This window comes from Mobula hypostoma, chromosome 1 (assembly GCF_963921235.1).
Source record: "Mobula hypostoma chromosome 1, sMobHyp1.1, whole genome shotgun sequence".
Lineage (NCBI taxonomy): Eukaryota > Metazoa > Chordata > Chondrichthyes > Myliobatiformes > Myliobatidae > Mobula > Mobula hypostoma.
The window spans coordinates 55,243,824-55,259,326 of NC_086097.1; the positions used below are offsets into that span (position 1 = coordinate 55,243,824).

General features: G+C 38.1%; 1 protein-coding gene across 5 annotated transcripts in view; it reads left to right on the top strand.

Moving 5' to 3' along the window:
• The window catches only part of ktn1 (kinectin 1), a 131,201-nt gene extending 120,266 nt beyond the window's left edge, over positions 1–10,935 (top strand). For all 5 annotated transcript variants that reach the window (XM_063049305.1, XM_063049322.1, XM_063049297.1 and 2 more), the window contains 4 exons: positions 3,935–4,018; positions 6,475–6,558; positions 7,787–7,927; positions 10,026–10,935. In XM_063049305.1, the coding sequence (XP_062905375.1) occupies positions 3,935–4,018; positions 6,475–6,558; positions 7,787–7,927; positions 10,026–10,061 (345 nt within the window). In that variant the 3' untranslated portion in view covers positions 10,062–10,935. The remainder of the gene's footprint in view (positions 1–3,934; positions 4,019–6,474; positions 6,559–7,786; positions 7,928–10,025) is intronic.
• The last annotated feature ends 4,568 nt before the right edge of the window (positions 10,936–15,503 follow it).

Here is a 15,503-nt window from a genome sequence, read left to right on the forward strand (position 1 = left end):
CTTTCCTGGTGTCATGGATTCTTGATTACCTGACTGGCAGACCACAGTACGTGTGCTTGCAACACTGTGTGTCTGACAGAGTGATCAGCAGCACTGGGGCTCCACAGGGGACTGTCTTGTCTCCCTTTCTCTTCACCATTTACACCTCGGACTTCAACTACTGCACAGAGTCTTGTCATCTTCAGAAGTTTTCTGATGACTCTGCCATAGTTGGATGCATCAGCAAGGGAGATAAGGCTGAGTACAGGGCTACGGTAGGAAACTTTGTCACATGGTGTGAGCAGAATTATCTGCAGCTTAATGTGAAAAAGACTAAGGAGCTGAGGAGAGCTAAGGAACCGGTGACCCCTGTTTCCATCTAGGGGGTCAGTGTGGACATGGTGGAGGATTACAAATACCTGGGGATACGAATTGACAATAAACTGGACTGGTCAATGAACACTGCGACTGTCTACAGGAAGGGTCAGAGCCGTCTCTATTTCCTGAGGAGACTGAGGTCCTTTAACATCTGTCGGACGATGCTGAGGATGTTCTACGAGTCTGTAGTGGCCAGTGCGATCATGATTGTTGTTGTGTGCTGGGGCAGCAGGCTGAGGGTAGCAGACACCAACAGAATCAACAAACTCATTCGTAAGGCCAGTGATGTTGTGGGGATGGAACTGGACTCTCTGACGGTGGTGTCTGAAAAGAGGATGCTGTCCAAGTTGCATGCCATTTTGGACAATGTCTCCCATCCAGTACATAATGTACTGGGTGGGCACAGGAGTACATTCAGCCAGAGGCTCATTCCACCGAGATGCAACACAGAGCGTCATAGGAAGTCATTCCTGCCTGTGGCCATCAAACTTTACAACTCCTCCCTTGGAGGGTCAGACAGCCTGAGCCAATAGGCTGGTCCTGAACTTATTTCCTGGCATAATTTTCATATTACTATTTAATTATTTATGGTTTTATTACTATTTAATTATTTATGGTGCAACTGTAACGAAAACCGATTTCCCCTGGGATTAATAAAGTATGACTATGACATTGACTTTTAAAAGACAGGTACATAGATAGAAATGGCTTCGAGAGAGATAGGCCAAACACAGGCAAATGGGATTAGCAGTTGGGTAACTTGGTGTATGGGGTGTCTAGGGAGGGGTAGCTCCTCTGGTGGGGGGGCCTGCCGTGCCCTTTTTCAGGGCTGCTCATCCACCTTTGGTCCCCACCTGGCGCTCAACTCTCACCTGTGGCTCCAAATAGCTGTAACACGCACAGTAGCCACACCCCAGTAAACTGTCTCAGCAGACGGGCCAAACCAGGTGAGGGTGGCCAGCGGGTCTTCGACCTTCGGTGAGGTAGGGGGTTTGTGTGTCCCAGCGTGTGAAATCTGGCCCTGGCAGATTGAGCAGAGGAGACCGATTAATGGTCGAACGGTCAAGAAGGCAGGCCAGCAGGCGTTTGTGGAGCGCTAAGAGCATGACAAGGCACTTAAACGTCCTGGTCATCCACGGCAAGAGGTGGTGATCTCTTTAAACTCACCTGGCAGAAGGCAAAGGCAAACCACTGCTGTAGCCTGCCAAGTACATGATTTCCCAATATGGCAAAGCGGCGTGGAGGGAAATCGTCCACCAACTGGAAATTCCAGATGCGACCTAACAATGAACTTGGCAGACATGGACAAGTTGGGCTGTAGGGTCTGTTTCTGCACTGTATAGTTCCATGATTGTATTATTAAAGTCTGTAGCAATAGGAAGAAAAAAGTTATTTCCTAATAAGTAGAATTTGACAATCCTTTTACAGGATTTAGTTCAAGTTTATTGTCATTCAACCATACACACGTATGCAGCCAAATGAAACATCGTTCCTCTGGGGCCATGGTGCGAGTAGTCACAGTTTATATAATTATGATGTAGCACAACCCAGCACATACAATCGCAAGCGAAATACCCAGAGCTGAAAGAAGGTGTCAGATCACAGTAAATGGGTAAAAATTGCAGGAGGGGAATTAACTAATTAATTTTTTGCTAAATGAAGTAAATACATTAATATACTGTATGTATGTTTGACTGTGCTTCTGTTAAATGCTTCCTTAACCTAGCTAAGGTTTAGCTTGTTAAAACTTTTGTATTCTCTGTTCCTAACTTGATAGGGAAAATCTGATGAAGTTCCCAGTATTATTTGCATTTTAGAACATTGTGTTTGAAGTGGTTAGGTTCCTGTTTTTAAAAAAAATCTGTAAAGTGAAGATGTTTTCTAAAATAAATGAAAAGTTTCTAAATATCAAAAAAAAGTATAAAGAGAAGTGAACAGTAAAAAAACTATAATCAATATTTCATGTGACCAACCTTTGCCTTTAAAACTGCATCAATTCTCTTAGATACACTGTTGTGCATTTTTATAGGAACATCGCCTGGTAGGTTGTTCCAAGCAGCTTGAAGTACTTACTGCAGTTTTTCTACAGGTTGTCTCACTTGTTTCTGTAAACCAGGTAATCCGAGACAGCTTCAATGACGTTGAGAACAGGGCTCTGTGGAGGCCATGCCACTCATTGCAGAACTCCTTGTTCTTCTTTACACTGAAAGTAGTTCTTTGACCTACCGTGTGTTTGGAATCATTGTCTTGCTGCAGAATGAAGCTGGGACTGATCAGACATCTCTCTGATGCTATTGAGTGATGGATGAGAATCTGCTTGTACTTCAGCATTGAGGACTCCATTAACTCTGATCAGATCATCAAGTCCATTTGCAGAACTGCAGCCCCAGACTTGTAAGGAACCTCTGCATGCTTCAGTGTTCGCTGCAGACACTCATCCATGTAGAGCACGCCAGCTGTCTACAGACATACTGCTTCCTGTTTGAACCAAAATTTCAAATTTTGAGCGTCAATATATAGCATTTGCTGCCATTGTTCCATCCTTCTGCATGTGCGTAGGTGAGCCTTCTGGTTTTGTTTCCACTTTGGAATGGCTTCCTGGCAGTAACTTTTCCGTGAAGATCACTTCTGTCAAGACTTCTCTGGACTGTAGAGTGGTGTACTTGGGTTCCAGTGGTTTCTGTGAGTTCAGAGCTGATAGCAATGCTGGACTACTTCCAATTTAGAAAGGATGTCAGTTTGATGAATCTGTCATCTGCTGAACTCAGTTTCCATGGCTGACCACTTCGATTCTGGTCCTCAAATTTGTCAGTTTCCTTGTGCTTTTTCAGAAGAGCTTGGACAGCTCATCTTGAAACTCCTGTCTGCTGTGAAATTTCTGCTTGGTGAGACCTTGCTGATGCAGGATAACCACCTTGTGTCTTGTTGCTATGCTCACTCTTGCCATGGTGTAAGAATTGATGATTTGAAGGTTAAACTGTGACATCTGCTGCACTATCACCTTTTAGTTTAGTGTCCTTTGCTCAGTTTGATTCCTTCTACACCCATTTCTATTTCAGTTCATTCAACTCATCATGTCATTGATCATCAGCACCTGTTTAAATGTGCGCTGGGCTATATATTGCAGCTACAGGGTAATCAAATTATTATTTGAAGAGTTGTCTGTTGAGTAGTACAAAAAATTCTCTAACAATTAATTTTCTAAAATTTGCTCTTTTCTGTTGACACATTAATGAGAAGACAAAAAAATATACATCTAAAACAATTTATATAGAAAATCTAGGGTGCCTAAAACTTGCACAGAAATGTGCACAAATTATTAAAACATGGATCAGCCAAATTTAGTTGAGTTTTATTTTCCCTGCCCCCCCACCCCCACCCACTGCAGTCTGTATACCAACGGATTAGTGTACAGAACTACTCATTAAGTGATAGAAGGTGAGGTACCAAAAAACAGTGCTTGGCCACCAACAGCAATGCCCCTTGTGAAGAGAACAATGCTTTTGGTAGAGCGGAGAATGACTGACAAATGGTACCAGATTAACTAAACAAACTTCTACCTTGTTTTTACTTGCAGCTTAAAACTCAATTAAGCGAAACATCAATAAAGCTGAAGATTGAACAGAATGAGGCACAGGAAGTTGTATCCAACCTAAATGAGGTAAAATGTAGTGTATGATATTAAATACTTTGTAGGAAAAAGCATAAATTTATTTAAGCAATTTAGATGTTACTTAAATATTTTTCATATCTTTTTATGTTGTTTGCCGTACAATGGTTTCCGATTAATTGGGCCATCACTTAATTAGGGCAGCCGCTTATTTGGGACAACTCTCAAAGAGCAAAAACTAATCGCGAATATAGCCGTGATTCCCTTTGTTTATTTGGGATACTGTGCCTCTTAATTGGTGCAGGACACTGTTGCTGAACAGATTCTAACTCGTGTCAGGCGTGTACACTTGTGTGGTCGTTAGACACTACATCTTAGAGCGAACAATTTTTAAATAGCATCAGTTGCATGTGCTTGTGTTTAAAAAGCAGTGATTTTTCGCACTGATAGTTGGCAGGAAATAAGCAGCAAGATAATTCAGAACTGTTTTGCTCACTGCAGTTTTAAGCATTCAGGCTCGGAGATGCTATAAATGGCCAGGGGTGAAAATGAAACTATTTCACTGCTTCAAGCTATGAGCAATGAAGAATATGAAGGTATCGGCAATCATTTTGAATGTTACAATGAAAATGAAGATTTGGAGGATACAATCGTCAATAGCATTGTATGAAGGCAGTCCATTATCTGCACTAGGTGTCTGCACTGATTTTGTTCATTTACAGTTAATCAAAAGAACATGGCAGCATAAACTGGATAAATTCCTCCATTGATAACTATTAGGAACCAATACAGTTTTATAGTATGTAGAGATGTTAGTGTTCTAATTTGTTTTGTATTTCATGTAAATACCTAATTTCTTACTCAGTTAAATGTTAGTTTCTTTTTTAATACTTTTTAAAAACTATTTCTATAAACTTCGGCTAATTGGAGCAACCACTTAATTTGGCCAAAATGTACTGGTCCCAATGTGTTCCAGTTAACCGGAATCCACTGTATTTGGTATATGTTCAGATATTCCTAAATTGTATATTCTTTAGCGTAAACTAAGCAAAAGAAAAAGTAAAATCGAGGTATCTGGAGTAAGAGATTTTAAATGCAGAGCTTGTCTTAAACTTTGATTTGATAAGTCTTAAGTAGTTAAGTTCTGCTTTCCAGTAAGAAAAGTATCTGGAATCACTGGAGGTGAGACAAAAGAGAAAGTACAGTAATAGCAATAGCACTGATCTTAAACCTATTGAGGCAGGTCAACAGGATTGATGTTGTCTTCCTGTATAAAGAAAAAAGCTGACATTTAATTAGATGGAGGCTGTCTAGCAACCTTTACAACACACTGGAGGAACTCAGCAGGTCGGGCAGCATCCGTGGAAAAGATGGGTCGACGTTTCGGGCTGGAACCTTTTGTCAGGACTGTAGAGGGAAGGGGCAGAGGCCCTATAAAGAAGGTGAGGGGAGGGTGAGAAGGAGAAGGCTGGTAGGTTCCAGGTGAAAAACCAGTAAGGGGAAAGATAAAGGGGTGGGGGAGGGGAAGCAGGGAGGTGATAGGCAGGAAAGGTGAAGATGGAATAGGGGAAAACACAATGGGTAGTAGAAGGAGGCGGAACCATGAGGGAGGTGATAGGCAGCTGGGGGAGGGGGCAGAGTGACATAGGGATAGGGGAAGGGAGGGGGAGGGAATTACCAGAAATTGGAGAGTTCTATGTTCATACAAAGGGGCTGGAGACTACCTAGACGGTATATGAGGTGTTGCTCCTCCAACCTGAGTTTAGCCTCATCGTGGCAGTAGAGGAGGCCATGTATGGACATATCTGAATGGGAGTGGGAAGCAGAGTTGAATTGGGTGGCTACAGGGAGATCCTGTCTGTTGTGGCGGACAGAGCGGAGGTGCTAACTTTTAATATGGTAGTATAATTAAGTTATTGGCTAACATTTAGAGGCTAAGACCATTGATTCAAAGATGTTTGTATTTGATAGTGACATGAATGGTTCAGAAATTTAAAATGTAGCAACTGTAATAGTCATTGTAAAACATCTGGATGTTGTTGAAGGCCAGTTGTTTGTCTTTCAAAGAGAAAAAAATACTGTCCTTTCCCCATATATGTCATTCCAAATCCACTAAAGTGGTTGATTCTTAACTGCCTTCTCAATTCAGGCCATTTTGGGATAAACAAGTACTGGCTTTGTCAGCATCTTGCATAAATAATATTTGTATTTTTAAAAAAAAAAGAAATATCTACTCTTAAGGGGGATTAGAGAATAGAGCTTGCAAAGAGCTCCCTTGTCAGGGAGTATGGAAGGCAGAGTTGAGGATTGATGTAATCATTTGTGGTTTTTTTTTAATCTTGCATTCTAGCAGAATTGTTGGTTCGGTCTTGAGGAACTGCTACAAAACTGGTGCATGATATGTGTAACGGCAGATTTAATCTCAGCTGTTGAATATTCACATTCTATAAATTTTTTTCTTTAAGTATTTTCATATTGAAAATTTTGAAATGTTTTTATTTTTACAGGCTCAAGAATATTTGAACATTATTCAAGCAGAAATAGCAAGAACTATAAAAGATGGGATCGTTGAAAATAATGAAGTTTCAGAAGTAAGTGTGTATGAATCTTGGTGAGTAAAATTACATTAACTTATGTTCCAAATAATTACATAACTGAATACAAGCTAAATAGCTCCACGCCCCATGTCATGTTGACAAGTAGCTCTAAAAAAGTCAATTACCATCTAAAATGGAGTGAGTCCTTGAGAGTCATCTATCATGAACTGCTGTGTCCTGGAAATTGCAGCTGTTAAAATCACCAATCAAATGCTTGCTGGTTCTCAAAGGAAAATTGAATGTTTGTGAATTTCTGAAATTCACAAATATTCAAAACTATTAGAAGTGAAAAAGAAAAATGTTGATTTTTTTCTGGATTGGGGGGATAAAAAAGAACTAAAAATTAAGATCAAATAAAAAAGGAAATTACCTGAATCTCTGTAACTGTTCCTTTCCATTTCAATGAATGAGCTTGGCAAGTCAAATCTGGTGCAGAGTCAGTGCAGATTTTTCAGCAAAAATATTTAGAAATATTTTAATCTTCTCCATCATACCCACTCTCCACCAAGTCTTCACAAGAAGTCCAGTAGATGAATGAATTTATATCAGGAGTGATGAACGACTGGCAGGAAGCTTCAGAATTGCAGTTTCACTTGGAGCTATTACATTTGTACAATATCGAGATTTACCTTTTTATTTGCTCTGCGTCTTGTAATAGCCATTCTGCTAAGCTTGTGTTGGACCAAGGCTGTAAGAAAAGAACTGATTTCAGAATTGAGAGAGAGAGAAAGCAATCCTGCATTGAGAAGGTGCAAACATGTAGCTTCTTTGTGTGTGGATTAAACATTATTCCTTTAAAAAAGTGCCAGGGAAATTGATTTTTTTTTCCCCTCTGTCATCACATCTACTTGCTACTATCTTCAACACTCCCAATTCAACATAATTCCCTTTAATAGTGAAAATAATTATGGCTATCTTGGCGTTCCAGATCCCATTGCAGACCTCTGCTTCAAATCCACATGTGACTCCAGATGTTCTAATTCTCGCATTGGGTCTGGCTGTGGTCCAGACATCCTATCTCTGGCCACATACCTCTTTCACTCTTAACCACAATTCACATTTGGCCAACTAATCAGTAAGTCAGATGCCAATCCATCGGGATTTCCCAACAATCGGATGTTTTAAATCAGAATTTCGTTTCCAGAAGATTAACCGTACAAAACAGCAAACTTGCTGTAAATTCATGATTGAATAAGTTTTCACTCATTCTAACATTTTTCAGGAACAGTTAGATAACAAGAAGAAAACAATGGATCTTGATCAGAATATAATTCACCTGCAGCAGCTACTGAAAGCTTTGATTCATCAGTTCTCAAAAAGAAGGGAAAACTCTCAAAATGTTATTTTCCAGTTTGAACAAAAGGTACATAGTAAATATTGAATTCCTTCTGCATTCTGGTTTACGTGTTCTAATTTAACGTTTGCACTTCATAGTTAATATTTTCTTTATTGTCAATCAAATTTCCTTTTAGTTGTGAGAGGAGGCAAAGTCGTAAAGGAAGAGAAAACTGAATGAAGAATTGAATAAAGTAATATCTGCATTTGAGCTTAAGTTGGCTTGATTTGAAAAATGTAACTGTAAATTGGAATAGATGACTTTTTAATGTTTTTTTTAAAAGATTCAACTTCAAAAAGTAGCCATTATTAATGACATTGACAATTGACTGCCTATATACATAGTCATGGAGTTGTACAGCATAGAAATAAGCCCTTCAACCCAATGCCGGCCATCTTGTCCATCTCTAAAAATCCCACTTTCTTGCCTTAATTCCATATCCAAGTATCATTCAAGTACCTGTCCAAATTCCACTTAAATGTTGTTACACTTACTGCCTCCTCCATCACCTCTGGCAGCTCATTCCAAAATATCCCCATGTGTGGGGGGTGGCGGGGGGGGGCGCGGTCACCCCTTGGGCCTCCTTTAAATCTTCTCCATTCCATCCTAAACTTTAAACATCTGCCTTCTAGTTTTAGATATCACCGTTTTTGACAAGCTGACTCTAGCATTCCACATCATCCATACCTCTCATAATTTCATATCCTGCTATCTCTCAAACTACTTTGCTCCAGAGAAAGCAGACACAGCCTATCCAATCTCTCCTCATAACCTAGAGCCCTCCTAACCAAGCAACATGCTTGTGAATCTTTGGTTGATTATTATGTAATTGAAGTTGAAATGAAACAATTATTGCATGGAAATAAAGTTGCTAAAAGTTTTGTTAGCAATGATTATGGGAAGGAGGTGTGCAAATTGAGGTATCATGATTTCTACATTACAATGAATACTGCACTTCAGAAATACTTCATTGATTTTTAGGAACTTCGTGATATTCTAACAGAAATAAAAAGTGCTGTAGATGCAAGTCTTTTTTATTATGTTTCATGATTTTTAATACCCCTCTATTTTACAATCAGCTGCTATCCCTCGACTTCCAAAAAAAAAGTTGCATTGTTCACAGCAATACCACTGAAACAATGTTCTACCGTATCCACTCTATGGATATTCCTTCAAATTGTTTGACTGTTTACCTAACAGATGCAGTATTGGTTCCTTGAAAATCCCTTTGCTATGAAGACCGTCGTATAAGTACTCTGCACACTTTTTGCTGTAGCCCATTTAGCTATTGATTCCACATGCCATGGTTTTTGCCTCAGTGAATTTTGAGCTATCTTATCAAAGACTTTAGTATTTGGAGATTTCATTTTGCTCAATTGTATCTTAACTGCCATTGTATCAAATGCTGCACAGATTCAGACTTCGCAGCTTTTGAAAATGGAGCAGATTTGGTTCATATAGGGAGTTATTTATGAAAGTATGGCATTTGCTGTTACCTGGTAAGGGCTCAAATGCAAACTCATTTCATCCTCCAGCACATTGAGGGAATAAACAATGTCTCTTTAGAATTGCAGATTGCATGACTGACAATGGAACAGATGTAATCTGATGCTGTACCCTTACAGTCCTTGATTGTTGGAGCAGACTGTTGGCTAGTTCCAAAATCCCATGCAACCTTCACTATGGTTGAGATTCTAACTAAACTCTGAAATGTGTAAATGAATGGAGGGTTACACTCAGTGAGGATGGAGAGGACACAGATTTTACCATTGTGGAGCAATACGCAAGATGACGGAGGAACAGACAGCATGTATGGAGGGTAATGGACTTTGGATGTTTTGGGTTGTGACCCTTAATCTGGATTTGGCCTACTGTCCATTCCTCTCTATGGGTGCTGCATGACCCACTGGGTTCCTGCAACACATGGGTTCCTCCAGCTTCCCCAATCTGCTGTCACACATTTACCTTTTTGAATTAGGTTGTCATTTTGTTTGGAAATTTTAAGTGTGGTCATATGTTCTTCAAGTGTAGGATTATTTTAGGACACAATCCTTTATTATTTTGTTTCAAATTAGTGATTTTGTTACAACATTCTCAGTAACTATTGTTTGTATTTACTTTTTAGGCAACTGGAGCCCAGGAGGAGGGAGCTGCTTTTTGAAGATGGTGCTGTGGTTTGCACCATAATTTGCCAAATTAAAGCCTTATTTATGTTTCCTCCCTCCCTTTCTTAATTGTCAGACACTGAATAGAGCTTTTGTGTTTTTTTTTAATATTGAATTAAACTACTGATTTGACAATATTGTAGGCAGCTTGAGAGTTTTTAGTTTTATAATATGCAGTATCCAATCTGTACATTCCTAAATTCAAATAAATTGTTTAATTTTTTTTTTGCTAAATGGCTACATTAACTACCAGCAAGTAATATAATTTGGGCAAAGGAGGGACTAAAACAACAAATCTAGCGGCTCACTTGCTTTTTGGTTTAAGTTTAAATTTTCAGGGTTAGCTGATTCTAATTTTCTGCCTCACTGCACTCCAGGTTTTGTCACTAGCTTAGAAATTCTGAATAATTTTGTAAAAGTGACACTCAATAAAGGGATTCTTGTTTTTCAGTCATTAGACAGAAGCTTCATTCAGTAAAGCACTACTGTATTTCCTATATGTGGCCAGATGAAATGTTAATGTTGACAGCAGTGTGCCAGTTGTTTTCTCTAGATGTTACTTGGGGGTTGAATAGTAACATTCTGTAGTCAGTTATTGATGACATGGTACAAACTGGCTTTTCTGTTAAGTGGGCTAAAATTATAATTGACCCGTGGTGTATTGGCTACAAATCCAAGCTGCTAGTTTAAGATTAAAAGAATGGTTTATAGAAAACAGTTCAAATTAATGCTGCTTTGATATTCAACTTTAATGTAGAAATGAAACTCTTTACATTTAAAGACCTGCCAACTTTTTTAGAAAACGTTCTGGACTGTTATACAACTCCCATGTACAAACGAGGAATAAAAAAAAATCTTGTTTGCCTCTTGTTTTTCTATGAAATGTTTGCTTATTTCTTTAGTGATTAAGGAAGGTAACAGGTTCTCTAATTGTATAGTGGACTTGGAAACTCCGTTCAGATTACACAAGGTAAAGTGCAGTAGGTTCCTTGGATTTTGATAATATTGGTAGCCTGGATTTTATTAGCAGTAGCATCCAACAGTGTAGCCTAAATTAAGTGAAAATATATATTGGTAACTCTAAATGTGGACCTTCAACTATTAATTTTAATTTCATCCAGAAGTCCCCCAAAAATTATGTCGAATATTCCTGATCTGTGATGCTTTGTAGATGAGATGTATTGCAAGTTTAATGTTTCCAGTTGTTCATAGACGCTCAAGTGACTGAAGTGTGGAATGCTGCTGTACTTGTTGAAATGGATCTGTGCCTCAGCTAAAGTCATTGCCATAGATGTTTAGTTGATGGCTGTCTGATCTATCTTTTTCATTGAGAAAGAATCTGAATTTTCAGCAAGGCATTGAAGGGGAAAAAAACTTCAGAAAATAACTTGTTTGTGTTGGTATTTTTCCTTTTCAAGTCTTCCTGTTTCCCATTGAACTATTTAATCACAAAACACATTGGGTAAAGTGAAAAATGCACATTCTGTTTATTAGTCCCAAAATTAAGTTCTGTAGTGCAGCATGTTTTGTAGCGGGTAGAAAATGAGAAAATGTTATAGTGTTGAAGTGGTGTTCTATATGGAATTTTAGAAATTGGATGATAATTTACTGAAGGAATATCAAATATTGATTACTAATTCACAGAAGGAGACATCAGCATAAGCGTTCATTGTGCTATTCTGATTCCATTTTTAATCATTACAAGACTTAAAAATCAAATGACCATAGCAGTTGAACGCTGAGGCTGTTAAATGTCATGTTGCCAGTCTTGTATTGTCTGAATTATGCTGCCAAAAGTGTTCAGCCCTTTAAACTAAAGTAACTCTCAGGCTTGTGCCTTTACACTTTGAAATATAGATTATAGTAGTTGCACATGAATTGAGAAATTAAGGGTAGCAGGCCATTGGTGGTGTTCCATGCAATAAGACCATGACCATAAGGATCACTTTTCCTGCAGAAATCCTATATGTTGATTCTCATACTGACAGATTCAGAAGATTAAATCTAAATCAATTTCTAATTCAGAATTGATCTTCAAACCTGTAAGCATTACACTATAGAGACCACAGAGTACATAACTGGATTCTTCCTTGAATTAGTTCTGGAGCAGAAAAGTTTCATTGACTACCTGGGGATTAAATATTAAATGTCTTTAAATAACCTGGCATTTTAAAATTCCAAAACTGATCTGCAGGTATCATAGCAAGCAAATTACTGAATACCAGAAGTGATACATCAACCTTACCATTCCCATATCTGCTGGACTTCCAAGTGCAGAGATTATCTGTAACAAGTGTGGATTCAAGGACATCACCAAATCCATGTGGTCTATCTTTGTAATATTGCTGGACACAGTAAAATTATTATTTTAATTGTAAACTGAATGACCCTATTCATAAAAGGGCTTAGTTGTAACACACACAAAATGCTGGAGGAACTCAGCAGGCCAGGCAGCATCTATGGGGAAAAAAGTACTTCTGAGGGTACTTTTGTCCATAAATGCTGCCTGGCCTGCTAAGATCCACCAGCATTGTGTGTGTGTGTTGCTTGGATTTTCAGCATCTGCAGATATTCTCTTATTTGGACTTAGTAGTATAACACTGTCATGGTTAAATTATGAGGGAGGATGTAGGCTCAAGGTATCGACAGAATTTGGGTGGAGTTTAAAAACAGCAAGAAAATGTAGGCAGTGAAAGGATTAGTATAATAAACCACTTAAAACAGTAGCCACACTTTAGGAAAGGATGTCAATTCAAAAATTGTTAGATTATGTATAAATACCAGAAAATCAGAAAATTGTCATTGAGATACCTTCTTTCAAATTGGAAGTGTGACAAAAAGTGAGTGACTATAGCTGGTTAGCCTTGTATTTTTCAAAAATGTTACAGAATCAATTACTAAGGAATTATCAGTACATTTGGAAAATAATCTAACCAGAATCAGCAAAGCTTCATGAAGGGAAAATGGTGTCTGACAATTTGAGTTTTTAAATCCTGACTAAAGTGGATTGATGGGAACTAGCTGATGTATTTGGATTTTCAGAAGACAGCAAGGCCTTCATTAAGAAAATATTAAGTTATTAGAGCCCAAGATGTTGGAGGATTGGCATGGTTCAAGGATTAACTAGCAGGCAGGAAGCAGTGAGTAGAAATAAGGTCATTTTCATATTAGCGGTTTTGGTCTAGTGTGGTGCAGACAGAAAACTATGGATGCTACAGTGGTTTGCTTTCTTCAAATCTATTGTAAATGTATAATAGCCAAATTTGTGGATTGCCCTAAATTGGGTGTGAAAAAAAGTTGAGACGGGAAGACAAGTCATTTACATAAAAATTTATAAGTTAGATGGGCGACCAAATGTTGGCAAAGGGAATAAAATATGAAATCCTTCATTTTGGAAGGAAGAACAAAAGTGCTATTTAAATGGAGGGAAATTGCATATTTAGTGCTCATGCACACACCACGAAACCAGTGCAAGAGCAGCAGGTAGGAATGAACGCTGATGGAATGGGTTGGAATATAAAAGATAAGTCTTACAGGAACCATGCAAGGCATGAGTGAGGTCACATTTAGAATGATGTGAATAATTCTGGTTTCTAAGAAAAGAGATTATTTATTTGAAGCTGGATGATGCTGGTTAAAGTGATTGTCCTACAAGGAAAGGTTAAACCATTTGGGACTCATTAAAGTTTGGAAGAATCAAAGACAGTCTTATTGAAAGATTGATGACTAGATGATAAACGCTGAGAGGAAGCACAAGATTGCAGATGCTGAACCTGGAGCAAAATATAAATTGCTGGAAAAACTGAGTCAAGTAACATCTTTGGAGGCAAAATCGATGTCAATGTTTTGGATCAATATCTTGACAGGAATACAGTGCCAGAATGTTTCCTCTCGTGAAAAATATCTGCAATCAGGAGAGCATGATTTAAGAATAAAGCGTTCCAATCTAAGATTGATTTTCTTCTAAGGGTTTTGAATCTTTAACACTTCTTGCCACAAAGAACTGTAGGAGCAGAGTCTTCAGGCATATTTATTACATTTCTAATCAGTAAAAGAATCGAGAGTAATGAGGAAATTGGTCTGATTAGAAAAGCTGTCGAATGGCAGTGTTATCTAGAGGGGCTGGTTGGTTTATTCTTGTTCCGACTACTAATGGTTTTAATTTCCTCAAGGGTATCCAGAGGACTTTCTCAATGATTCCAATATAAACACTAACACACTAACTGAATATTTAAATTTAGTTAACTCAAAGATAAAAAGCTATTTGATCATAAGAATAAATTGCTGGTTGAAAAATAAACATCTGGTGTGTTAACATCCTTTAAGGAAGGTAATCTGCTGTCCCTGGCTGCTCTGGGCCTTGGGCTTAAAGAGAAGTGTTGACTTTTAATATCTCTCCGTCTGAACTCACCTAACAAGCAGTTCGTTTTAGGGTTATGTGGCATGTATCCTTTGAAAAATAAATGTAAAAGATGACTTGGGACACAGAAAGAGAAAATGTTTGTAAGGAAACAAAAAAATTGTGCTTGCTAATGTGTTTTTATGTTACCATTTAGACCTCTTAATAGTTTAATAATAGACATTAAAATCTCTTATTCTGTTTTCAATTAACTTTAATTGATGTCCTGAATAGTGATGTCATGACCAATGTAATTTGCAAAATAATGTTACACGTGTTGTATCTTTAATATTGTTGCTTCCTTTTGTTTCTACACATGCATACCAAAACCATTTTTACCCTAATGCATTTTCTAATTTTAGTAGATGTGGAGTATTTCTTGATAAAGAAGTGTTTGCAGAGAATGGATGCATTAGTTCTTGTCATCCAAAATCACTAATTTGGAAAGGAATTCCAGCAAGTACACTTCCTATTGTCATCAGATACGGAAAGGAAAAAATAGAATCTTATTAGGCAGTCAACAACAGTTGCTGGGAAATAGTGGAATCATTGAAGGAAGTGATACAGAGGAGGTTATACAATTGAGTAGAGTCAGCATAGTTTGATGAAAGGGAACTCATATTTATCAACTTATTGAAGATATTTGAAACTAACAGGATGGATATATGGGATCCAATGGATACACTTTTTGGATTCACAAAAGCCATTTGATATATAGAAAGTGAACTCTAGTGGAGTTGATTAAAATACTATTTTGATTAGTATTATACACAGTGGCCACTTTAGGCACACCTGCTTGTTAATGCAATTATCTAATCAGTCAATTATGTAGCAGCACCTTCATGCATAAAAGCATGTAGAAATGGTCAAGAGGTTCAGTTGATGTTCAGATCAAATATCAGAATGGGGAAGAAATGTGATCTGAGTGACTTTGACTGTGGAATGACTGTTGGTGCCAGACTGGGTGGTTTGAACATCTCAGAGACTGCTGATCTGCTGGAGCCCCTCCTCTTTCCCTTTCTCCCAAGGTTGACTCTCC